The sequence below is a fragment of the Echinops telfairi genome, unplaced genomic scaffold (genome assembly GCF_000313985.2).
Source record: "Echinops telfairi isolate 266 unplaced genomic scaffold, ASM31398v2 ScPeMD7_3;HRSCAF=10, whole genome shotgun sequence".
In the NCBI taxonomy this organism is placed as follows: Eukaryota; Metazoa; Chordata; class Mammalia; order Afrosoricida; family Tenrecidae; genus Echinops; species Echinops telfairi.
In genome coordinates this window covers 64,399,452-64,423,900 of record NW_022103899.1, presented here as the reverse complement: position 1 = coordinate 64,423,900, position 24,449 = coordinate 64,399,452, and the positions used below count along the sequence as shown (strand labels likewise).

At 61.9% G+C, this 24,449-nt stretch overlaps 1 protein-coding gene across 1 annotated transcript in view; it reads right to left on the bottom strand.

Moving 5' to 3' along the window:
- CROCC2 (ciliary rootlet coiled-coil, rootletin family member 2) overlaps positions 1-24,449 on the bottom strand; it is a 62,628-nt gene that overhangs the window by 31,672 nt on the left and 6,507 nt on the right. The window contains exons 2-18 of the mRNA XM_045294534.1: positions 18,049-18,191; positions 17,155-17,317; positions 15,564-15,670; positions 15,220-15,419; positions 14,918-15,027; positions 11,372-11,493; positions 10,985-11,182; positions 9,350-9,446; positions 8,814-9,008; positions 8,453-8,751; positions 8,012-8,194; positions 7,115-7,259; positions 6,694-6,840; positions 6,223-6,453; positions 3,181-3,374; positions 1,087-1,214; positions 589-758 (exon numbers count right to left, since the gene is read on the bottom strand). Of these exons, the coding sequence (XP_045150469.1) occupies positions 589-758; positions 1,087-1,214; positions 3,181-3,374; positions 6,223-6,453; positions 6,694-6,840; positions 7,115-7,259; positions 8,012-8,194; positions 8,453-8,751; positions 8,814-9,008; positions 9,350-9,446; positions 10,985-11,182; positions 11,372-11,493; positions 14,918-15,027; positions 15,220-15,419; positions 15,564-15,670; positions 17,155-17,317; positions 18,049-18,191 (2,832 nt within the window). The remainder of the gene's footprint in view (positions 1-588; positions 759-1,086; positions 1,215-3,180; positions 3,375-6,222; positions 6,454-6,693; positions 6,841-7,114; positions 7,260-8,011; positions 8,195-8,452; positions 8,752-8,813; positions 9,009-9,349; positions 9,447-10,984; positions 11,183-11,371; positions 11,494-14,917; positions 15,028-15,219; positions 15,420-15,563; positions 15,671-17,154; positions 17,318-18,048; positions 18,192-24,449) is intronic.

The following is a 24,449-nucleotide window of genomic DNA, read 5'->3' as shown; positions in this document are numbered from 1 at the left end:
TAGATTGAGGGAGGGAGGATGGGTAGATGGAGGGTGGATAGGGATGATGGATACATGGATGGAGGGGTGATGGATTCATGGATGGAGAAAGGATGGATGGATGGATGGATGGATGGATGGGAGATGGGAAGGATGATGGTCCCCAGAGCTGCCCAGTCCACTCTGCTGCCCTACCCTGCCTTGAACATGGAAATATGAGCCTCTCTGGGCTTCAGTGCCTGAACCCACACATTGGTTTAGCGTTTTGTACACCTTCCTTGGACCTTGCCACTGCCAAGCACATGCCATATCTAGCAGGGCCTCCCCGCTGCCCCCCCTACTCCCCCAGCCTCTAACCAGTGGCCTGTGACTACAGCTCTGGGCCTGAGGCTGCCCACACCCTGGTCTCCACACCCTCCCTGTAAGAGGGACCACGGAGTCTGATGTTGGGCGAGTGTGCAGGGCCCTCTGTGGTCCCCTCTGGACCAGTCGTTTATCGTCCTTGATTGGTCTCCCCTCCACCCTTGTCCCCAGCCCGAGGCCTGTGGTCTGCAGAGCATGGGAGAGCCCTGGGCAGGGGCCAAGCCGGGTGGGTCTGGGTGGGCCGACCTTCTCCTCCTGGAGCTTCGCTAGGTCCTCACGGTGGGCCAGCGCCCCACTCTCCAGGGCCAACTGCGAGTCCCGTTGCAGCTGTGCCACGTGCCGCCGGAGCTGCTCCAGGTCCCACTGCAGCTGGGTCTCCCGGAGCTCCCCCGAGCTCTTCAGTTGCTCCATGTCCACTGGAGAGGACCGGACATCAGGGCCCATCCAGCTCACACACCGTGCTGGCCGAGGGCGGGCTTGGGGGTGGCAGGGTCAGGCTGATACTGGGTGGGGGCTGGGGGCTCTGGTGTGGGACTCCGAGTGGGCAGGCAGTCAGCTTGCTGACCTGTGGCTGTGCCCCTCAGCCTCGGGCCAGCACCATCAGTGGACCTGGCAGGGACCCGCCCACCCTCAAGGCCAAGGGCTGACATGGTTTGTCTGGTAGCAGGAGCAGCAGATCTTCCCCCGTGCCCTGGACGCATCTGGTGGGGCAGCCCCTTGCCCTCCAGGGACCTGGGGCAGCACCTTGCAGGGCCTGTCTCCTGCGGTGAGCCTGCCGAGCTTCTTCTTCCAGCTGCTCTTGCCGAGCCCGAAGCTGCACCACCAGCTGCTGGGCTTCAAAAAGGCTGCCCTCCAGGGCGTCCCTCTCTGCCCTGCGGGTGAGCATCAGACCAAGGTCACCCTCCCTGGGTGCCTGCCAGGAGCCGTGAGGGCACAGCCTGGCCCAGGTGAGTGATAGGGCCCTGCAGCGAGGCAGGTCGGCACATCAGGCCCTGCACGGGCAGCCGTCCCTCCCAGCAGCATGGCGGGGCAGGGGCCGCATCCCCGTGAGGACACGCACATCCCAGCATGGACCATGACCTGGTTCAGAAAGCAGGTCTTTCCTCGGTGGTTCCAAACCCAAAGCAAACTCTTTGCCATCAAGTCGATGCGACTCACAGTGAGCGCCCTGCAGGACGGGGTGGAACTGCCCCTGTGGGCTTCTGAGACGGTCACTCTTTACAGGAATAGGAAGCCCCTGTATTTTTCCCCAAGGAGCGGCTGGTGGGTTTGAACCACCAACCATGCAACCCAATGCCCAGCCCACAGCAGCACTAGAACGCTTCCTCTGCGTGGTGTCTTACAAAGGGCTAGGAGTCCTAGGGGACAAGCACTAATGCCCCGGCTACAGAAGCAGGCAGAACCAGGAAGAGCCTGGCCTGGCTAGCTCCCTAAACCGGGACTTAGCCTGCAGACTTGTCAGAAACGGTGGGGATCCTGGCCTCTGGGGTTACGTGTTGGGCTGCTGAGCGTAAAGTCAGCAGTTCTAAGCCACCAGCTGCTTCTTGGGAGAAAGATGAGGCTTTCTGCTCCCATCGAGATGGATAAGTTTGGAAACCTCTGCTCTATAGGGTCGCTAAGAGTCAGAAAGTCATGTTGGTGAGATGGAGTCTTTGTGGGACCAGACTGCTGCATGTTCCACACAAGGAGTGGCTGGTGGGTTTGAACCACTGACCTTGTTAGCAGCTCAGTGCCTAGACCATTGAACCACCTGGGGGTTCACACACACACACACACACACACACACACACACACACACACACACACGAGCAGTGCAAAACAGAAGGACCGTCAACGAGATGGACAGACACTGGCTGCAGCACTGGGCTCCTTAAGCACAGTGGCAACTGTGAGGCTGGGGCAGGACCAGGCAGTGCTTCATTCCTTCTGCTGTGCACGGGGTCGCAGCTGACTCAGCGGGACCCCACAACATCACACACCGTCTGTGGGTGTGCATCTCGCTAAGACCCAACACTTCCAGCGCACCTCTGCCAAGCATGGACAGGATGCCGGCGATCCTACAGAGAAATGGCCATGCTTACAAAGGACACCAAGTGACCAGCCGCGTCCCCAGCCTCTGCGGCTACTCACCTGGACCCAGCGGGATGGGGCCACCGACATGCAGGGATATTAGCCACGTGCCAGCCCAGCAAAAACTTAGCACATCCACAGAACCCGGCTGGCAAGGTGTGGCACCGCTTTCTCAGGGGGGAGCTCAAACCCCTAAACTTTAAGCGTGCAGGTGTTTCGCCCCGCAGTGGCAGTTTTGTAGGAAGCCACGTGCCCTGGCAATCTACACAGAAGAATGCCTTACAGTAAGGTGACCAGATTCTAACATTGGTAAAGTGGGATACCATTGATAAAACTCATATCCTGGCGAAATAGCCACATGGCAGCCAAAAACCGTATTCCCTAGATTGTCGTGCATTCTTTCCAAAAATCAGGACCTTCTTAAAATGCCGTGGGACGTGGAAAAAATTGTCCAAAGCGGGATGTCTGGTCACCTGACAGTTTACAGGCCCTCACTGGCTATCGTCCAGGGAGAGGGAGAATGTCGCCCAGATGACGGTCACTGGAGTCTGGCGCTCCAGGCCAGCGAGGACGCGGGAGCCAGCCATGCCATCCGGGGGACATGCCCAGGGCCCCACTGAACCTCATCTCTTCTCAGGGCTCCCAACCCAGGGCACAACCCCTCTCCATCCACACAGACCCACTCCCAGTCCGCGCCACAGCGAGGGGTCTGCCCTGCCAGGCTTCAGGCTCCCCGAGGACGTGCCCGGACCATGGACCCAGAGCTACCTGAGCTCAGAGGCCTCCTTGGCTGTGACTTGGCCGTGTCTCTCCAGGGCCTCCTGCTTGGCCAGCAGCTGCGCCTGCTCCTCGGACAAAGCCGCTTTCTCCTGCAGGGCTCGCTGCAGGGTGTCCATCTGGGCCTCCCGGTCCTGCAGGCTCTGAGCCAGCTGCTCCTCCAGGGCCTGCTTCTTGCATGTGACCTGGGGAGGGGAGGGCCCACAGAGGCAGCGGGAGTCGGTGGGAGTGTGAGAGGGGACGGTGGGGTCAGGGAAGGCTTCTGAGCCAGGCGGGAAGACTGGCGGGCACAAACATCACACGGACCCTCGGCAGGGCCCTCCTGTATTTTCCCAGGAAGGGGACGTCCAGGCCTGCATCCGTGATGGAGACGCGGCCAGACTGCCCTCCCCTCCGCAGTGGGCAGTGGACCGTTTGCATGGTGAGCTTTGCGGAGCCACACATGTGCGGGGGTTGGTGGCAGTGAGCATGACACAGAAGTCTGGAGAAGAAACGGAAAGCCAGATTGTTCCAGACCAAGAGCAGGAAAATCTGACGAGCAGCCGCACGAGGCCCCAGAGAGCTACAAAGGCAGCCAGGACCAGGGCGCTGGGTCCAGGGGGACGGAAGCCCAGAGGACGGCCCCGCCATTTGGTGTCCCTTCTGGTCTCAGAGTATTTGATCATTGAAAGAATGTTGGCGGAGACGCCCAGGAGCCAAGGAGAAGTGCTGGCCGCATTCCGGCCACACTGCAAACCTAAACGCGGTTGCTACCCAGTCACCCCATCTGTGTCTGAGCAGCGCTGGTCAGCCCCAGTGGGCTTCCACGGCTGATGTTTGGGAAGCTGGTCATCAGGATTTTCTCCCGAGGTGCCCGAGGGGGCTTGAGCCCCCTCCTCCCAACCTTTCAGTTAGCAGCCAAGCGTTTGACATTTCGTGCCTTCAAGAGACCCGGCCACTGTGCCTGTCAGCACACCAACACTGGAGTTCCAGGCTGCTGGAGGAGAGGGCACGGTAAGCACCCCCACCCCCACCCCACGTTTAGCTGGAGTCCCAGAGGGCTTCACCCTTGAGGTAATGGTGAGTCAGAAACAGAGTGACACTCAGGACACTGGGGCCTGGGCTCGAGTCAGGCCCAGCTCTGGCTGGGAGGCGATGACCATCCCGTCTTCCCCGTCTGCCAGATTCAGAAGTAAATCTTCCCTGGGGGAAGAGCGTCACGAGACCCCCAATTAAAAAACGATGCTGATTGGTGCGTCATCAACGTTAGCAGGCATGTCAGGAACATACTCCAAACACGTGTGGGAGGGCCCACGGGGGCAGTGGGAGGGAGACATAGATCTCCGGGGCACTCAGATATTAGCGGTATTGAACACGGGCTGTAAAAGGATCATAATCCTCTGTTCGAGAAGAGACACGCCGGTGTAGACCCTCACGATAGAATCCATGCAGACACGACCTCCTTAATAGCACAACAGCCACAGTCCACAACTTATAGCTCGGGGGTCAACAGCACATTAGACAGAAGGAGCAAGAGAGACCAGACCTAGAAGATAGATTTAAAACCTAATGTTCTCACACGGAATCCTGGAGAGGAAACTGGGTGGGGGGTACAGAACAAAATTGAAAGGGAGGACAGGTCAGAGGGCGTCCAAAGGGACAAGGAGAGGCTAGAGACTGCATTCAATGCCACTGGCCAAGAATTGTCCAAATCTAATAAAATGCACCAAGATTCAAACCCCAAACCAAACTCACTGCTGTGGAGTCAATTCCAACCCACAGCGACCCTGTTAGGGCTTCTGAGACTGTCAGTCTTTGCGGGAGCACACACACACACACACACACACACACACACACACACACACACGGCCTCGTCTTTCTCCCACGGAGGAGCTGGTACGCCTGAACCACCAACATTGCAGTTAGCAGTCCAGCGCCTAGCCTGCAGCACCACCAGGGCTCCCTCAGCAAACTGCAGCGTAGCGCAGACATATTCTCAAGAGAATAATACAGTGAACATTCCCTCCAGGGGAGGGAGCACTAAAATGGATTGTGATCACATGAATCATCTTCAAGACGATTTGACCATGGGGAAGGGGGGTGCTCTAAAATGGATGTGGGGGTGAGTGTACAATTCTCCGTGAGAGGACTGAGTGATTGAACGCTTGAGTTACATGGTATGCAAATTACTTGTGAATAAAACTGGGAAAGAAAGAAAGAAAGACAATTCCATGCAGGTACAATTTAGTAAAATCTCTAGGCTAAAGATAAAGGGGGAGGGGATCTCAAAACGTCAAAGGGAAGCAAGACACCGTATCTTGATGTTAGCAACAGCGCCACCAACAGCTGCCTCCCAAACGGCGGCGACGAGTCAGCAGACGATGGAACCACCGCTCCAAATGACTGCAGGGGGCGGCTGCTCGTGTCTCACGCCAGCGAACAAGTTCTTGGAAAATGAAGATCTGAGTTCTCTGCCTCTGGTGAGGGGGTTGGGACCAACTCTGCTCCCGCCCCAAGGCTTCCCCCACCGCCCCCACCCCAGAGAAACCAGAAACGCCTGTTAGAAGGCCTTAGCGAGATTTTGAGCGTGGCTGGGACCATGGGATCTGAAGGCCACCAAGGGCCGAGGCACATCAGGGGCTCAGTGGGCGAGACTGAGGTGGGGTCGGAAGAAACAAACCGCCCTGGCGGGGCTAGACCCAAGGAGTCAAGTCTGCTCCTGGAAAGGCTCCCATCAGCACACACAGGGCTTGGAGCAGACGCGGGATGCGGCTGGAGGTGGGTGGGGAGGGAAAGGGGCAGGCAGTGCAGGCTGTGGTGGACACCGATTCCAGGCCAGCAGTGTCCTGGCTGGACAGATCTCTGGCGCTGGCGACTGGGGACCTGATGGAACAGACCTCCCTGCACACCCCACCTCACTCTCATCACCCCGATTCTGAGACAGGTGGAGTGTTGCCACGGCGACCGGACGACATGGGACCAGGACGAGGGGTGCTGGGATGTCTCCCAGGCTGAGTGTGTGCACTCCCACGCGGCGGGCCTGTGGACCCTCACCTGGTCCACCTGCTCCTGCAGCAGGGCCCTCTCATGCCGGAGCTGGGCTGCCTGCCCCTCTAGCTGCTCCTGCTTCTCCTCCAGGTGCCCACGGGCCTGCTGCAGGCCCCTGCGCTCAGCCCGCTCCCGCTCCAGCTGCTGCTCAGCCTGGGCCAGCTGCTCCCGGGCCTGGGCCTGCTCCCGCTCCAGTGCCCGCTGCCGCTCCTGCAGGCGGTCGCGCTCCTGCTCCAGCTGCAGAGGGGCCACAGGGAAGAGGGGTGGGGCAGCCATCGTCCTGTACCCAGTTCACCCTCAGCCTGGCCAGGGCTGGCCCCTCATCCCTCGGGCAGGGTGACCTCAGTCCAGCTATGGAAAACACCATCATAAGGGGCTCAGGGATGAGAGGAAGGGCCAGCAGTCTCCCAGCTATGTCGGGGGGAAACGGAGGCTCGGGGTCAGTCTCACCACAGCCCATGGAAGCCTGGCACTCACCTGGAGGGTCAGGTGGCTCAAGGTGCCCTTGTCCTGAGCCAGTCCCTCCATCAGGGCGGCCACCTTGGCCAGGGAGTCCCGTTGCTCCACTCCCTCTGCCTTGAGCCGGGCCACCTGCAGTTCCAGGTCGGCATTGCTGGACTTGGCCTGGGGTGGAGGGGCAGAGGTCACCAAAGAGGAGTGAGCCCCTGCCAAGGGGCACAGTGGGAGGACTCCAGTGAAGGGGACGGCCAACTGGGCATGTGGCCTCCAGCCAGGAGAGGACAGGGCAGCCGTGGAGGGTGGCAGGCAAGAGCAGTGGGGGCCCTGGGCGAGGTGGGTGTCCCAGCTGGGGATAGGAGGGCCCTTCGGGACGCTGGTGGCCGGGGTGCAGGTGGAGAGGAGGGGTAGCGGGGCCTGGCATTGTGGGGGCCGGGCGCACCTGGGCCAGGGCATCACGCAGGCCCTCGCTCTCCCCCATCAGCAGGTCTTGCTGCAGCCGCGCACTGCTCATCGCCTCCCCCGCGGACACCAGCTCCGTCCTGAGCGCGGACACCTGCCCCTCCAGCTGCTCCAGGCGCCAGTGGCTGAGAACACAGGGGGGAGGGTGTAAGTGACATGGGTGAGGGCAGGGGGACCTCCAGAACCTTGATCCTCTCCCAGCACCCCCCCGGGGCTCCCTGGAGGGCCGGAGATGGTGAGTGGGAGGAGCCCCTGCTTCTGGGTGTGGGGGGGTTACCAGCCACAAGCTTCCTGCTGGGTGAGATGTGGATTTTCTAGTCCACACCCGGAGGGTGAGTGTGCTAGTGTTTGAATATATGAGTGTGAAAGTGGGTACAAACGTGTCCATTACACATGTGCGTGAGTATGTCAATGCGCATTTGTGTGGGTGTGCAAGTGTACACATGCACAACTATGTGTGTGACTGAGCAAGTATGGGTGGACATCTGTGTAATTACCTGATTATGCAAATGTGTATAATTAGGTGTGTGTGCAAGTACAATGATCTGAGTATGCAAATGTGTGAGTGTGCATAATTAGGTGTGTAAATATTAGTATGTGTTTACCCGCATATAAAAATGTGTGTGAGTGCACGCACACAGTATGTGCATGGGTGGAGGTGAGGCACCTGTAAGTGTGTGCATGTGTGCTGGGGTGGGCAGTGCCTGGTCTGCCCTGAGCTGACCCCCACGGCAGGGGTGGTGGGGGTGGAGAAAGGCCAGATGCTGGGGTCTCGACTGCGCTGCCTTGGGGTCCCCAGGGCTGCTGCAGTGGGGAGGATGCGGGGGTCAGGAGGGAACAGCTTCGGCCCCCACCGTCTGCACGTGGACCCAACCACCTGGTGTCCAGCTCCCGCTGGCTGCGCCGCTCCTGCTGCACCAGCTCTTCGGCCTGCTGGGTGCACAGTTGCAGGCTTTTCTGCAGCTCCGAGTTCACTGCCTGCAGCCTGCGCCTCTCCCCGGCTGAGACGTCCACCTGCCCTTGCAGCTCCTCCACCTCAGCTTCCAGGGCCGCCTTCTCCCTGGGGCAGGGCGGCCGCATTCGGGGAGCATGAGGCCCTGTCCCACACAGAGCCCAGCCCTGGTGGGCTCCAGGTACTCCAAGGGGGCACTGCTCAGCCCCGAGGGTCTCTGGCTGAACACCCCCTGCCTTGGCAACCCTGCTGGAGGCCCGAGGGCCCAGGAGGGGCTCAGTGGGGAGCCAAAGGCCCAGCGAGTGGGGATGAGTCACCAAGGTGGACCAGGTGAGGGAAGGAGGTGGCCCCGCCCGGTCCTGTCACCTTCCCAGGTGCTGGGCTTCCCTGCTATGGGTCTCCAGCTCGCTCAGCAGGTCCTCGTGGGTCCGCGCCTGCTCCCGGGCCTGTTCCTGCAGGAGGTCCCTTGAGGCCCGGAGTTGCCGGCGGCACTCTGATAGCTGCTCCCGGAGCCCGGCCGCCACCGCCTGGGAGCCCTCCAGCTGCAGGCAGAGCTCCTGCAGGGGCAGTGTGAGGCTAGCCAGGGCTCCCCAACTCCCGTCCAAGAAAGATGCCCTTAGCCTGCAGCCCCTCCTGGGATGGGGCCTCTCTGGGGCAGCCCCTCCCTGTGCTGTGGGTGTGGGTGTGGGCCATGGCTAGGCTGGGGACCCACGGGTTGGGTGCCCACCTGCTCCCGCTGCTGTTGCCTCTCTATGGCTGCTTGCACCGCACGCAGGATGGGGTTGGGGGTATCTGGGGCCCGGGCCTGGGGTGGGGACAGCCCAGCGGGCCGGGGGGATGATGTGTGCAGGGGGCTCCAGGGTCGGCCTTCTGGGCTGCTGCTCCGCACCAGCTCCGGATACCCCAGGTCTGCCTGGACCACCTTCAGGGTGAGAGGAGCGGGGCCGTGATTCAGTGAGACCTTCCATCTGAGCCACAGACCTCGGAGGCAGGCAGGCAGCAGGGGTCACGGGTGCCGGCTCATGGTCAGCAACCTCCCCCGCAGCCCGGCCCACTTGTGTCCCCCTTCCGGACCCCGACTCTGAAGGGCTGGGCACAGGGCACCTGGGCAGAACTGTTCAACATCTGCTGCAGGCGGTCCCCTCGGTCCCCCAGGCCGTCCACCACTGGTCGGCCCCGCCTCGCCGCAATTCCTGCTGCTGGAGATTGCTCAGCGGGCCAGGTGAGGGACACCCCTCTGTGGGCTCCTCTGGCCCCACATACCAGCCTCTGCACCTCTTCCTCCAGGGCACAGACTGCCGCCTCCCTCTGGGTGGTCTGCTCTCTCAGCTGCTCCACCATCAGGGTCTGCTCTGAGAATCTGCAGAGAGGGACCGGGCGGGGCAGTCAGGGCAGAGCACAGGCTCCAGGCCCCCTGGACACGGGCCTGCAGGCACTGGTGTCACTGCCCTGCCTGAGTGGGCCAAGTCCACCAGACGCCCCTCACCTGCTGTCCGGCATCAACGACTGACTGCCGCTGTCTCTGGAACATAGGCTGACTGACGTTTCCCCCAAGGCCCTGACTCAGCACTCCAGCCAGGCCAGTTGTTTCCCAAGACCCAGGTCCTGTCCTCCCAGCATGGTGGACACATGCTCACCCCAGCCCAGGGGTCCCTCTGCCTGATAGACTCAGCCCACTTCCCGGGACCTCCTTCCCTGGACCCCTGGCTCCTCCGGGATCCCTCCCCCCAGGAGCTCCACAGGCAGGGCCTTGTGCTGGGTCAGCTAGGGCGTGGGATGTCGTGCCTGAGCACGCACTGGGCCCCCCACCCTCTGACAGACCAGGAAGCCCCAGAGGCTAGCTGGCTGCGGTGCCCACTGGGCTGACTCCTGCTCTCAGGTGTCATGAGACAGGCCACCTGCTCCTTCCTAAGCTCTGGACAGACACCCAGCTCTCACCCAGACCCACTGCTGCCCCCAAGCCAGTGCCCAGGCACAGCAGCCCTGCAGCCCAGGGGCACTGCCCAGAGGTGTGGGCAGTGAGGACGGGGAAGAGGACGCATGCGAGCAGAGTGGAGATGAATCCCCGGTACATCCTCCTGAGTAAACGTAATGCCCCCACAGGGTCTCCCCATAATAATGCCATTCAAAGATGTCCCTTATAAACCCCTGGGCACTCTCTGGCACCCAGAGGCTGTCGTGAAGAGCGATCAGATGCTACCACCCATCCCATGCTCAGTGCGGCCCACTCTCTTCTGTACTGGTCACAGATTGGTCCCCTAGGTCAAGCCAGCTCAGGGTCAACCAAGGTTAAGCCGCCATCTTAACTCTAGAACCTGCCCACCTTGTTACACAGGGTACCCCTGTCACGTGGATGTCCCTAGCGCCTCCCCTTCCTATGATGTGCGTGCCTCTAGCACATGCCTCCCTGCTGCCCGTGTGTGTGGCGTGGCTTGCGTGCCTGATGATGACACGTCTGGTAGGGAAGACATTCGCTCTCACTCTGGTTCCTGACTCCGTGGAAGAGGAGAGCCCTTGCATGTCTTGTCTGTTGTCTCTAATTGTCCCTTTCAATTACACAACCAGTCCTTAGGCTGGTCCCCCCCACAGAGGGTCTCCCAGGTTCCTACCGAGGAGAGGTTGGTGGGTTCGAACTGCTGACCTTTAGGTAAGGCCCCAGTGCTTCACCCATGGTACCACCAGGGCTCCTCAGAGAGACACAGGGGCGTCCTCGCACCTCAGGGACACCGGGGGTGGGGAGATGGGGGACGGGGAAGGTCTGGCCCATCTGCACTGAGGACTGATGTCACTGTGTCATCTGCACTGAGGACTGATGTCACTGTGTTGGACCTTGGGGACAGCAGGCAGGGTGGGGGCACAGGGACATGCGGGGCCCCTCCCAGCCACTCCGGGGCCCACCTGGCCTGCAGCTCTGCTTTCTCAGCATCCCAGGCACCCTGCATAGCCAGCAGCCCCTGCACCTTGTCCCTCAGCCGTTGCTCCAGCGTGCTGGCTGTGCCTCGGGCTGACAGCCGCAAGTTGGAGTCCAGGTTCAGGCAGGCCGTGTGCAGGTGCCGCGCTGTCCTGGCCATATCAGCCCGCGTGTCAGCAAGACCCCTGGGGAGGCAGGGGGTCCCATCCACTGCTGAGGCCCTGAGGTCGACAGCCCGGTCCCCTCCCTGCAGCAGGGGGCTCTACCTTCAGAGACCCCTTCATGTGGCCCCGTGGGGCCCCTGGCCCATCCCTCCTCTCTCCACCACACCCACTGGGACAGGCCCCGCCCCTAGGCAGGTGACTGGCACTCACCTCTCAGTGGAGGCTCGGAGCTCGGCGAGGTGTACCTGGAGCGAGGTGGCCTGCCTCCACAGGAGCAGGAGGCCCTGGGCCTCCCCAGGGTGAGCCTGCCAGGCCTGGACAGCAAGAGACATCTATCCACTTCAGGTTCGAGACCCCAATGTGGCAGGGAAGAGGGGCCCTGTGGCATCACGCACCCTTACTCTCTTCTGGCATCCCTGGAACATCCATCTGTCCCTTTCCCACCCCACCTCACTTGCTTCCCTGTCAGGCAGTGCACAGGGGTCTGGGCTCCCTGGCCCCCACCCTCTGCGGTGCTGTGGCCTCAGAAGAGCACCTAGCCTGGCTGGTGGCTGGTCTGGCTCTCAGATGGGTGCCTGCTTGGGGGGTGGGGGCCCAGAAAGGGCGGTGCTGACTCAGCAGTTAAGGTGCTCCAGAACCAGGACTATCCCGCTGGTCTCTCCACTGGGACAGGCAACCCTCTGGGGGCCTAGGCTGCTGCCTCGAAAGCTGAGGAACAGGAGGTGGGGGGGCTGCTCTCTCCCCAGCAGCCGTGGGTCTTGGAGGAGCTTGGGAGATAGGCGAGTTGGGGTTTCCAACACTCAGAGCCCCCCCACCCCCCCGCCGTGGAGGAGGCAGAGTGTATGGGAAGTGGCGGGGTTCAGAGACCCTGCAGGATGGTGATCGTGGGGGGCGGGGCAGGACCTGGCTCCCACTATGGGTGTGTGTTCCCACAGGCTCACCTCCAGGACGCAGGGACACCACACAGCCCCAGCGCCCTTCCACATCCATCCTGGCTGCCCCTTCCTGCCACAGCCCTGCCCTCCCTGCAAGCCCTTCCCTGGTGCTCTGCAAGGGCCCTCCAGCCACACACCATCCCGTTCTGCCTGTTCGTCAGCACCTCGCAAACCACCTCTTTCTCTTGGTCATGAAGCTTCCTGACCCTCGTCCTGCAGCTGAGGTCACCCCACCTTCACAGGGGGCACTTCCCGGCACCAAGCCTCTGCGCACTTGCTTCCCTCCCCCTGACGGTGCCACCAGGATGGAGAGCAGCATGCAGGGCCAATGCCTGTACCGATCTGCCCAGGAAGGACAGGGAGCGCCATCAGACCCGCTCTCCACACTTGACTGCTTTGTGAGCTCAGGTGAGTGGACCAAACAGCCCGGTGGGCACTCAGACCAGGGACCAGGGAGGTCAGGCGCCCAAGAGGAACGCGGGCAACTTCTCACCACGCTGGGCAATTTGAACATCAGCTGCCTTGTCATAAGGGGCTCAGGGGACAGAGAGAAAATCCAGGGCCCCAAAGTGGGGCCCAATAGGAGAACTGCTCACACCTAAAGGTGCTACACAAAACCTGCACTCTGGGTGCATGGGTGAACTAGAACCCTTCCCCTAAACACGCACGGGCATGCGGACAAGCACACGGCCTTCTAGGACATTGGTACTGAGCAGATCTAGAACATCGATATTGAGCGGAAAGAAGGAAAGAAAAAATCCCCTGGGATTTGGAACCACAAGTCAGTTAACCTTTGTGTAGCTTATGACCCGATTTCCCTCAGTCTGAGTGGTCTGGAGAAACTAAAGCCGGGGCTTTACTTCAGAAGCAAACGTCAATCCTTTCTGGAAGAAGACAGCACATCAATTGCAGGTTTCAGAGACGTTGCACACAGTCCCACGGAAAACCCACAGCTCTGAGTTTCACAATCGCCAGGAACCCCGTGGTCAGGAGCCAGCAGAAACCACAGAATCAGACCCCGAGAACCTTCGGCTATTAGAACTTGGACAAAGAAACACCACGACTGCTTGTTTTTAAAATACGCTTACACAAATAAACGAGAGGCCTGAAAATAGGAGCAGAGAGTGAGATATTTGGAAAACAATCCGACAGAACTCTGATGAAGAGAGCCACGTCTGGGATCTAAACCCAGTCCGCAGGCTTCACGGAGTTAGAAACCAGAAGGGAAATTGATGGACAGAGATGCAGATTTGAAAGGAGAATTCTCTCGACTGCAGTGCAGGGTCTCAAAAAGAAATTAAAACATGAGAGATGAAGAGCAGTATCAAGTGGGCCAACACACACAACACATGTACAACATGAGCACAACACACGTACAACACACATGCACACAGCACACATATAACACATGTATAACATGCATACAACACATATGCGTACAACACGTGTATAATATGAGTACAACACACAATACAGCATAACACACATGTAGTACATGTAGAACATGCAAAACACACACAGCAAACACACATAATTGGAGTTCACAGGAGGGGCGGGCAGTAACACACACTGCCGTCGTGTGATTCTGACTCACGGCCACTCCATCGGACAGAACACATCTGCCCCTGTGGGTTCTGAGACCGTGAACGCTCACGAGAACAGAAGGCTGCATCTCTCTCCCCTGGAGGGACTGGTGGGTTCACACTGCCGACCTTGCAGTTCGCAGCCCAACACGTACCCACCATGCCGCCAAGGCTGTGATAATATCTGTAGAGAGAAGGGTTCCTTTCCGGAAACGGCGAGGGCACGAGAAGCCCAGTGAGTCCTACGCTGGCTGGTCATGGGAAGACTGCAGAACACCCACCCCCGCACAGATGCTAGGAGCAGCCGAGGGAAGACGAGTTACCTTCACGGGAGTCAGTCAGAGTCAAAGGAGGCTGGAGAGGAGAGCGACTTTTCAACCTCGGCCACGGAAGCCAGAGACAGAGAAAGGGCATCTTTAAGGGGCGGAGAGCACATAGTGGTTGTCCCGGGAGGACAGGGTTCAAAGGCAGGTGCAAAATAAAGACCCAGGTTAACCCCATACTGAGCTGGGGGCTTCTCTTCCTAGGGCTCTTGTCTGCAGGTGTTGAGTTGTCAGATGTGCCAGATGTGCGCCAGGCCGCCAGCTCAGCAGGTGTGATTTGTCTTATGATCTCCCCCTCACCACCCGAGGGTTTGTTAGGAGCCATTACCCTTTGAGGACAAACGCAGTTGTCCTCCCTCCCCTCCCCTTGTGGGGGCTGAGTTGGGATGGTGGCCATAGGATGGTCCACAGCAGCAGCAGAGGGCCCCTCTCATGTGACAGACAACCTGAGGGCCTATGGTAGCCGGTCCAGGCAGGCAGCGGTCCTTACTGCTCACCCTGTGGCTTGTCTGAGGGGTCCTTTGGAGGGGTGTCAGTAGGGAGCTTGAGTGCGGGCACTGGGCGGCTGCCTCAGATGTCTGCTCCTCCCCGAAGGAGCTCCCTTTCCAAGCAGCTCTGGGCAGACCCCAAGTTGTGCTGTCCAAACTCCCTTTCCTGAAGGGCGCTGCCCTCGCACTCAGGAGGGTGCTGGGGGCACTCTCAGTTCCCGAGAGGCCTGTTCCCCAACCCTGGCACCCTGCCAGGGGGACCCACATCCCATGACGTTGATTGACCCAGGACCTTGGTATCCCAGACACTGACCCCTGGTGCACACTGGGCCTTGAGGAACAGGTGGGCTGTCGAGGCCCTGTGTAGGCTGGCCAGGGGTGGTGAGTGATCATGCAGCTCCAGGCCCCTTGGGAGTCCCCACCCCACCTGACCAGGAGACGGCGTGACACTGACTGCCACCATGGGCTCAAATGTGGGGCCGGTGATGGCGATGGAGCGGGGCCGGGTAATGTTTTGTTCTGTTGTGCCACAGGTCGCTGGGGGCCGGAACCAGCTTCATGGGCCCCAACAACCCCACCCGAAGCAATTTGACAAGCCCATGGGGCCTCCCTCCCTGACCAGGGTGGCCCAGCAGAGCCAGGACTCGGCCCTCCCAGGTCCAGCCCCCTGGAGGGGCCCGCTGCTGAGACTCACCCACCCTTTCCAGCTTCCTGCTGCCCTCCCCCTACCCCCACCCCCAGCAGGTGGAGGCGGGGCAGGCACCTCTCTCCTGAGCTGCCGCTGAGCTTCCCGGAGCCCCAGCTGGTCCCTCAGGCGAAGCACGCTGCCCGCTGTCCGGGCCAGTTCCCCCGACAGCGTGTCGTTGGCCTTCTTCATGTGCGCCAGCTGCTCCCGCAGCAGCGAGTTCACCTGGGCGAGGCCGGCGCTCCTGCCGGGCCAGACAGACAGCAGGGGGATGGCGTGCTACTACTGGGGCTGGTGGGGTACCGTGGGGTTATGAGGCCATACCACTGAAGGCCCCAAGGCAGCGGGCCCACAGCCCCAAGGTGCAGTATCCAGGGCCTGGCCTCACCTCTGCTCCGAGGCCTCCAGGCGGCCCAGGGCCTCTTCGAGGTCCATGCTGTGCTCCAGCTCTGACCTGCGCAGCCGGGCCTCGCTGGTCTGCATCTGGGCCTGCAGCTAGAGAGGCCGAACCAGCAGCTTTGGCGTGAGTAGGGCTGAGAGGGCTCGGGCCCTCCAGATGCCCATGGAGGAGGGGCGCTACCACCTGGGTCCCTGATTGGGCAGCGCAGGATGGGGTGTTGGAGTGGTGGGTGCACATTTGGGTCACAGGTGGCCACCGGAGGCAGAGGACAGGCCACGGTGGTGGTGGGATGGACGTGGGGCTCAGACAGCAGGGCTCTGGGGAGCTTCCTGCCCAGGGGGCTTAGAGAGCAACCAGGGGATGCTTGGTGCTGGAGAGCAGGCTGCCCTTGTGGCCACAGGGCAGGGCCGGCCCCTCTGGCCTCAGTTTCCTTCAGGCTGCTCCTGCAGGGCAGGCAGGCAGGGTGGGGGCAGGGCTGAGAGGGGAGGGTGGTGCAGGGTGGGGTGGGATGGGGGAGCCCTGAACTCAGACCCCATGGCAGCCAGCAGGAGGAGGGCTGAGAGCTGAGACAGGCTGGCTGTGGGTGGGAACGGCCACCAAGAGGCTGGCTCCATAGCCACCCTGACCCCACTGGGCCCTGCCCCCTTGGCTTGGAGGCGCCTGGTGATGTGATGGGATGGGATGTCCAGTGAGGGGAGGGCGGGGCTCTGACTCAGAGTTTACTGGTCTGCCTGCAGCGGCTCCCCCCACCCCCACCCCGTTCCCAGCATGTCCCCACCCAGTGCCAGGAAGAACCCCCCTCCCACACACCCAACCAAGCCCCATGAGGCCTGAAGGTGGGTTTTGGGAAGGCGCCCCAAATTCGAGAAGAGGGAGTGGCCTCCCCTTGGTCCTGGCCCAGGCTCTGGGGGCAGGCTCAGGCAGGAGGGGTGTCCCGGGGGGAGGAGGAGGGAGCTGGGGCCTCAGAGGGCGTGCTCACTGGTCAGGGCCACTAGCTTTGCTCAAGGATGGCCCCCAGCCCTGCAAGCACCTCCGCTCTCTGAGTGTCCACTCTCCCAAATGGAAAGGGGGTGATGGAAAGGGGGTGCCTAGTCCTGCCTTTCAGATGGTGGAGCACTGAAGGAGCTATGGAGGGGCTGAGCCAGCCCCTCCTCCGTGCCCGATCCTGGCCTTTGCATTGGCCAGTCCAGGAAGGGGCCCAGCATGGTGTCTTCATACCCTTGCCCTTTTCCCTGACCACCCTTGTGGTCAAATAGGCTCCCGGGTGGGGGGCCCTCTCGTTGTTCCCTTCCCACCTCGGGCTCGGTGTCCCAGCGGAGCCCTGGTGGCCTGTGGGTGATGCTGGGCTGCCCATCACAGAGTCAGCAGTCGGAAACCACCAGTCGCTCCCTGGAGGAAGATGAGGAGGGCCTGCCTCTTTAAGGAGCTACGGCCTTGGAAACTCCAGGGGCAGTTCCGCTCTGTCCCAAGCGGGAATGGACCCCAGGGCTCGGCCGTATGGGGGCAAGTTCTACAGATACCTGGCTGGGCAACTCCCTCCCCCCTCCCCCCGTGGGCAGTGCCAGCCCCTCACACTCACCCGCTCACTGGCAGCGTGGTACCTGGTGGCCAGCTCATCCCGCTCGGCACCGGCCTGGGCCAGCAGGTCCTCCAGCCGCACCAGCTCCTCCTGCAAGAGCTCGTAGTCCTCCTGCGCCCCAGCAGGGGAGGCGGGGGGCTCAGGCAGCCCTGCAGGCAGGGGGCTCCCGTCAGTAGTGTTGTCCCCACCTGGAGGAAGCCTCAGTTTCTGGGGTGAGGTCACAGCTCAGATCCCTGAGACTCAGAGCCATGGTGGGGCGCCTTGCCACCCTGATCCTGGTCTCTCCTCCATGACCAGACCCGAGCCTGCCCAGGCCAGCCACAGCAGAGTAAGGGGCAGGCCTGGGCATGGAGTCCCTCCCGAGGTGGTGAGGCCAGACCCCGCCCAGGCCAGTTGTTTCCTATGTGAGGGCTTGCTTCTCCTTCCAGCCTGGCTTCAGGAGCCAGCAGGCTCTCCCTGCAGCGGGAGGGTCTGGGACCCCCATGCAGGCAGAGAGCTGGCACAGGCTCCCGACATGACTGGCCGGTGCCTTGAGGCAGGAGCAGATGCCCAAGGGTCCAGGTGTGGTGGGTAAGGGTTAGCATGGCCCTTCTCGGGTGGGAGCCTGCGGGACCCGGAGAGGTGGTGAGTGGGGGCAGCCCCACCAGTGACTGTGTCCCCCTGTACCCTCAAGGGCCAGCCTGGGAAATTCTCACTTGGCTCATGAGAAATCAAGGAGGGAGTAAACTCAGCCCATTGGCCACCTGAAGCAGGCACAAGTGGCCTGGGGACAGTCCCCCCATGGACCATGGGTGGGCATGGCCAACCCCAATCACAGGCCACAGACCGGTCCTGCGTGGGGGCTTTGAATAGCTGCCCGGGCCTCCCTGTGCCCAAGCCTGATCACCTCTAGACGGCTCCTCGCCCAGGCTGCTGGTCACGATCTCCCGGATGCGGGCAGGGACGGGGGTTGGCGACCCCCGCTTGCCTTCCCCAGACATGGTCAGCACCCGGTCCTCTCTGCTGGCCATGGGGCCCAGGACACTGTCCTCCAATCTCTGAAAAACAACCCGGAGACCCTGAGCTGGTGGCCCTGGATGGTGGCCCAGTACCTCCCTAGCAGGAGGCAAGGCTTCCTGGTGCTCCTTGCAGGAGCCAAAGGCTGGCCAGGGCACACACCTCTGCCCCCCACCTGTCAAACAGCATGACAACTAGATCTTCAGAGCTGCCCAGGTGGCCACTCCCCTGCTCTGCCCATCCCCTGCCCATAGCCTTGCTGACCCTGCAGTGGCCCCACCCCTGCCCCACCCATCCCCTGCCTGTGGCCTCGCCCACCCTGCCCGTAGCCGCTGGCACAGAGGTACAGGTTGGAGATGTATAGCCGCCAGGTAGTCGCAGGCAGGGCTCACAGCTTGTAGGGGGAGGTGGAGGGGGCGTGTCAGGGGCCGGCAGGACAGTGGGGGATCCTTCCTCCTTAAGGAACAGGGCCATTGGGTGGAGGGACTGCCCACCTATAGGAGGGGCATGTGGGCTCTGGGGGAGGGGCAGGATGAGAAGTGTGGGCCTGTGGGTGTTCCCTCACCCACCCCTCTCCGGAGGACTGTGGGGTGCCTTCTCTCAGCTCCCTGAGACAGATGCCTTGAGGAGGGATAAGGGGGAACAGCAGGGCACCCACCTTCCTGAGCCTGCTTCGGCTGTGCCTAGAAGTGGGCAGGAGGTCGGGGTTCTGGGCACCTGAAACCCAGGCAGAAGGGGAGTCCTGGGTGCTGAGTGGGCACATCCCCCTGACCTGGGGCTTCTCTGTTCTTGGGGAGGGCTTCAGCTGCAAGGGCCAAAGTGGGCCCCGACCTCCAAAGCCAGGGGGAACTCCTGTTGGGTTTTATTGGGGTACTGGTTGAGGGAACCCATCAGGGCCCAGCAAAGCCAGAGGACCCAGGAGGGTCCATTTCAAAGCAACACAAAACCTTGAGAACCAGGGTCTAGCAAGTTCTCCCAGGCCTGGGGACAGCCCAGCCGCCCACTCTGCCTCTCTTAAAAGCAAGCCCAGCTTACTGGCATGGAGTTGACCTGAGCCCCGAGGACCCTCTGGCACAGGCGAGAACTGGCCCTGGGTCTCCAAGGCCATTGGTCTCTATGGGAGCACACGGCCTCACTGTCCACTCCTCCTTCACTGGGGTCTGGGTCTAAGGCACAGGTTTGGATATTAAGGGGTCCTGGGAGAGGAGTTTCCGGGCTGCATACCTGGGGTTTCCTGCTGCTCTTCCCCCAGCCCCACAAGTTTCTCATCCTTGTCACCTGGGAACCTTGTCCCCATGGCCTGCTCCCTGTACCCATGACCGCCCAAATCTTCCAGACCAGGGTCCTGGCGAGGGACCCTTTCCCTCTTGCCCTGCCCTGAAAACCTCCTCTGGCCCTGCTGCCTCCTGGCTCTGGCCCCAGACCCCCAGTGGGTGGTCAGAACAGGAGTGGGTCTGGCCCTGCCCTGCTGGCTCAGCCCTTCCTCTGCTGGCCCTTCCAGCACCTTCCCGGGTCACAGCCCATCCAACCCCCATCCCATGCTGGCAGAGGCTTCTCAGGGTGGTTCTCTGGCTCAGACATGGGTGGGGGCACCTCCCCATAGCCCCCCAGGTCTTAGCCCAAGGCCTGGCCTGTGTGCCTTCATTTGGGTCTAGTGAGAAGACAGGCAACAGGGTCCTGGGCCCACCTTATAGTCTGACTTGCAGGAGGACTTGCCTTGGGGAGGGGGCGGCGCAGGGGACAAGGCAAGCCTGGAACCGGCTAACCCCCAGGGCCTCCCAGAAGCAAAGGGCTGGAGGTGTACAGCTAGCCTGTGCCGGCCCCTCATTTCACATGCAGGGAAACTGAGGCTGGGGGTGCCCAGAGCCCACCCCTCCCTGCCCTGGGGTGCCGGCGGTGCCACCCGCTCCTGAGAATAGCCACGTGAGCTTGATGCTGGGGAGCATGCACAGAGGGTCACTATCAGCCTGGAGGCCGAGAGGCAGGCGCTGCTGTAATGGGCTCCAGCTGTGGTCCCGGGCCTGCGAAAGGACCTCAGCCACCCAGCGCGGCGGGGGCCTGGTGGGGGGCCGAGTGGAGGGGGCGGTCCCCTCCTCCTCATCCGGCTGCCGAGGGGGGGCAAGAGGGAGGGCTGACCCCACGGAGACAACTGGGAGGAGGAGGGGAGCAGGGAGGTGGGGCCGCCATGCTGTAAGTTTCAGCTTGCCTGACCACAAAGGGTTAGGTTCTGCAGAGCCCTGTCCTCCCCTGCCCCACCCAGGCCACTCAGTCATGACCTTCCTGCCCCATGTGGAGTCAATGCCCTTTGTCCCCACATCTTGGAGCCCCCGTTGCACCGAGGTGCTGCCTGCTGTGGCCCTGCAGGTCCTGTGCAGGACGGCTCCTCTGTGGTCAAGGGTCATGCAGCACTCAGACTCAGGGCTGGGGGTGCAGGGAGAGGGGAGACAGGTGCCCATCTCTGACCGGACTGTGCTGGAAGAAACTTCTAGAAGGCCCGTAGGGAACCTTAGCGAACCCCAGGGATGGATGTCTCTCTCCCCAAAGGTTCAGCCTCACAAGCGCCCCTTCTGCCCTTCCCCACCAGCTAGCCACCTCCTCACCCCTCTGTGGCCATCCTGTCCCCTCCCCTGGCTGCAGGTCTGGCCTCTCCGACCCCAGCCAGAGGGGCACTCCAGTGGGGACAGCCACCCCCCTCATGCCACCATCCAGGGGCTCTCTAGGTTAAGGACAGGACAGCCCCTTCCCCCAGGACTACAGGCCCCCTTCTAGCTAGGAAAAGACCAGTTCCAGCCCCGCTGCCAGTGTGAGCCTGAGCGAGTCACCTGCCTCTGGCCCTGAGCGGTGTCCCCCCATGCCTGGGGTCTCACTGCCATGGATGGAGCCTGGGAGTTGAGGATGGGGCGGGGCAGGCTGAACTGCGGGTGCTGAGGCCTGGTGGGGAGACCTAGAACCCAGACCCTCAGCTGTACTCTCTGCAGGGAGACCTAGCACCATGACCCCTCCCCAGCACCCCCTTTAGGGAAACTTAGTGCCCCAGCCCCTCCCTGTTGCCCCCTGCTGGGAAGGGCACCCTGATGGGATGTGTTAGCATCACTTGGAGGCAAATGGGGCAGCTCCCCACCCCTGTGCGTGGGACCCTGCCTCTCGGGGTGGCTTCTGGCCCTTCCCCTTCCCCGACCTGGGCCCAAAGACCCCAGAGCATAGGAAGGTGTGTGGGAGTCACTCTGTCCTCCTCGGCACTGCAGGTGGGGAAACTGAGACCCAGGGTCAAGCCCCCTTACTCAGGGTGGGGGGATGTCGCTGGTGACCACCTCGGTCAGCCCTCCAGTCTGTCACAGGGCCAGGCATTGGTTGGTGGATCCCCTTCCACTCCTGCCCCCACCCTGGGGTGACCTTGGGGCTCCTGCTAGGCCTTTTGGGAGGAGGCTGGAGTGCCTGTGTGTATGAGTCCCCTGTCCTCTGCACCCCACAATGTGCAGGGCACTGTGGCTCTCCACTTGAGTTCCTGTTATGGGGTGGGGACCAATCTAATGGGACCTCCCCCCACAGCACCCACTGTCTGCCCCAGGTGGGGTCTCCAGCCTGGAGTGGCTTCAGAGGGCAGAGCTGTGTCCATAGTATCTGCGGTGTTTGACCATGGCCTTCCTGATGGGACATGCATTACAGGGTGGGGCCTGGGGGCTGGGGTGGGGGTTTGCAGTAGCTGCCAGCAAAAGGCAGAAGGGTCAGGTGCCCCCAGGACTCCAGGACAGGAGGCCAGGGACCTGGACTTCCTGGGGGACGATGAGGGGTGGGGGCTGCCCAGGCACAGTCACTGTTCCTGATGTCCCCTGCACAGGGTCAGATCCCCCTCCCTCAGCCTCCCCACTGCCTCCTCCCTACCCCACCTCCACCCCCCAGCGGCTTCTCCGAGTCAGCTTGGTGGTATATCTGGGTTCCCAGGCGGGTAGGACATGTTATCAGGAGACCAGCCCACGCCCACCTCCTGACCCCGGCTCCCCAGATTGGCGGTGCCTACCCTGGACTCCTGGTCAGGGGTCCTCTGGGTAGAACAGCCCAGTGGCAGGCAGGGAAGGGCATGAACTCCTCATTTAGAATCACGCTGGGAGGAGGGGGAACATCGCGGGGTGACCAGATCTAACCAGGGTGCAAACCTAGCTTCCCCACCCCACCAGCCCCTTCCGCGGGGAACGGGGCGGAGCAAGAGTCAGATTTCAGGGGTGTCATGAGACCCAGGTCCGTGGGGAGCTCAACCGCGCCACCGTGCGGCTATGTGCGGGACTGCAGGAGGGCCTGGGCCTAGCGCTCTGTGACTAGGTGACCAGTGGGGCGGGAGGTGGGGGCAGAGGCCTGGCCTGGACTGTGCAGGAGCACAGAGGACAACGAAGACAGGTGGCCGCATCCTGAAGCGGGATAGCCGCGGGACACAGACACCCAGTTCTCAGAATTCCTTAGCACTCGGCTAGTTTTCAGTCCCTGGAATCCAGCGTGGGGAGGAAGCAGGGCCCCGGAGCCTGGACTTAGTCTGGGGCACACGGTGGGGCATGGTGCGCGCTGGGACCCCGCAGGCCCTGGAGGCAGGGGGTGGTGATGTGACCACGCTGACCCCTCTGTGCTTTGGGTGCCGGCATGGTGCTCTGTGTGTGGGGTCTTCCCCTGCCATAGGCCTGGGCAGGCTGTTGGCGGGGTACAGGGGGGAAAGGCCTGCCCAGGGAGGCCGCTGGCCAGGACACTTCAAGGGGTCCACTTCCTGAGGCCACAGAGCGCCCTTGTGTCCCTCCAACACCTATTCCTGAAGGGCTTTGTCTGCCTCAATGCAGCCCGTGTGTACCAGTGCTGACCGAGCCTCGCTCAGGGACAGGAGCCTGCTTCCCTACTGGGGATACACCTGGAGGCTCCTTCATCTCTGCACCCCAGCCTCCAGCACGGGCTCAGACCTGCTCCAAGTCCCTCAGACAGGGGCTGCTCCAGAGGGGGAGGGCCCTGTCTGTTCACCCCAAGTCCCTGCCAGGGTGTGGGGGCCTCAGATGGAGGCAGCGGCAGCGGCAGCAGCAGCAGCACAGGCTCAGGGGCAGTGGGCACCTGAGCAGAGGCACAGACGGGGGCCCAAACAAACAAGAGGCTCCCTGCCATTGAGGCGATGCCGACCCACAGCGACCCCACAGACAGGGTAGAACTGCCCCTGTGGGTTTCCCAGATGTCACGAGTTACTGGAACAGAAAGCCCGGCCTGTCTCCCTCAGGGAGGCTGGTGGTTTTGAGCTGCTGACCCTGTGGGGAGCAGACCAAAGTCTCACCCCTCGACCACCAGGCTCCTGGGCGACAGATGGGGCCAGGCGGTGACGGCCTGGGGGGTCCCCCGCTGAGGAATGGAGGGCTGGTGCTTGGCTGGGGGACCCAGGGGCTTCTGAGGAGGGTATGTGGTCCGTCTAGCAGGTAATCAGCCCCCACTGCATGGGTACCAAGTGGGCCTAGGAGAAAAGGGGACCAACACTGCACCACCCCTCGCTGGCGGCCCCCACCCTTCGCTGGCGGCCCCCACAGGGCCCAGTGGTCCGCAGGGACTGCTGGCCACTCTCAGAGCTATCACAGCTCCTGTGCCGGGGGTCCTGGGGAGTCCACCTGTCCCCACTCTTACAGTACAGAGGGCAGCACCAAGACAGCCGCAGACAGAACGGAACCAGGCCCAGGACTACATAGCCAGCGTGATTCCCACTGCCCCTGACCCCAGCCTCCTCCCATTTCCTGCTTCCTTCCCAAAGCCCCTGATGGCATCTCCCAGCCCCCTCCCCTACAGGTCTCTGCACTTTCTGAACAAGTGTCCAACGCCCTGACCACAGAGTCCCCCACCTCCCAGGGGGGTTTCCTGCTCTGTAACCCTGCAAAGTCAAGAGTGAGAGCACAGACCCCCAGGGACCCAAGATTCGCCTTCCGGGAAGGGCGTGTGTGTGTGTGTGTGTGTGTGTGTGTGTGTGTGTGTGTGTGTGTATGTATGGTGTGGTGCTGTAAGTCCATATTCCCTCCACAGTGAATGATGCTCACAATTCAAAAGACGGCTGGGAGCTGGCCAACCACCAGATGCCCTGAAATGGGGAGGAGCTGGGGCCCCTGGAGAAGGGTGGTGTGTGTGTGTGTGTGTGTGTGTGTGTATGTGTGTGTGTGTGTGTGTGTGTATGTATGGTGTGGTGCTGTAAGTCCATATTCCCTCCACAGTGAATGATGCTCACAATTCAAAAGACGGCTGAGAGCTGGCCAGCCACCACATGCCCTGAAATGGGGAGGAGCTGGGGCCCCTGGAGA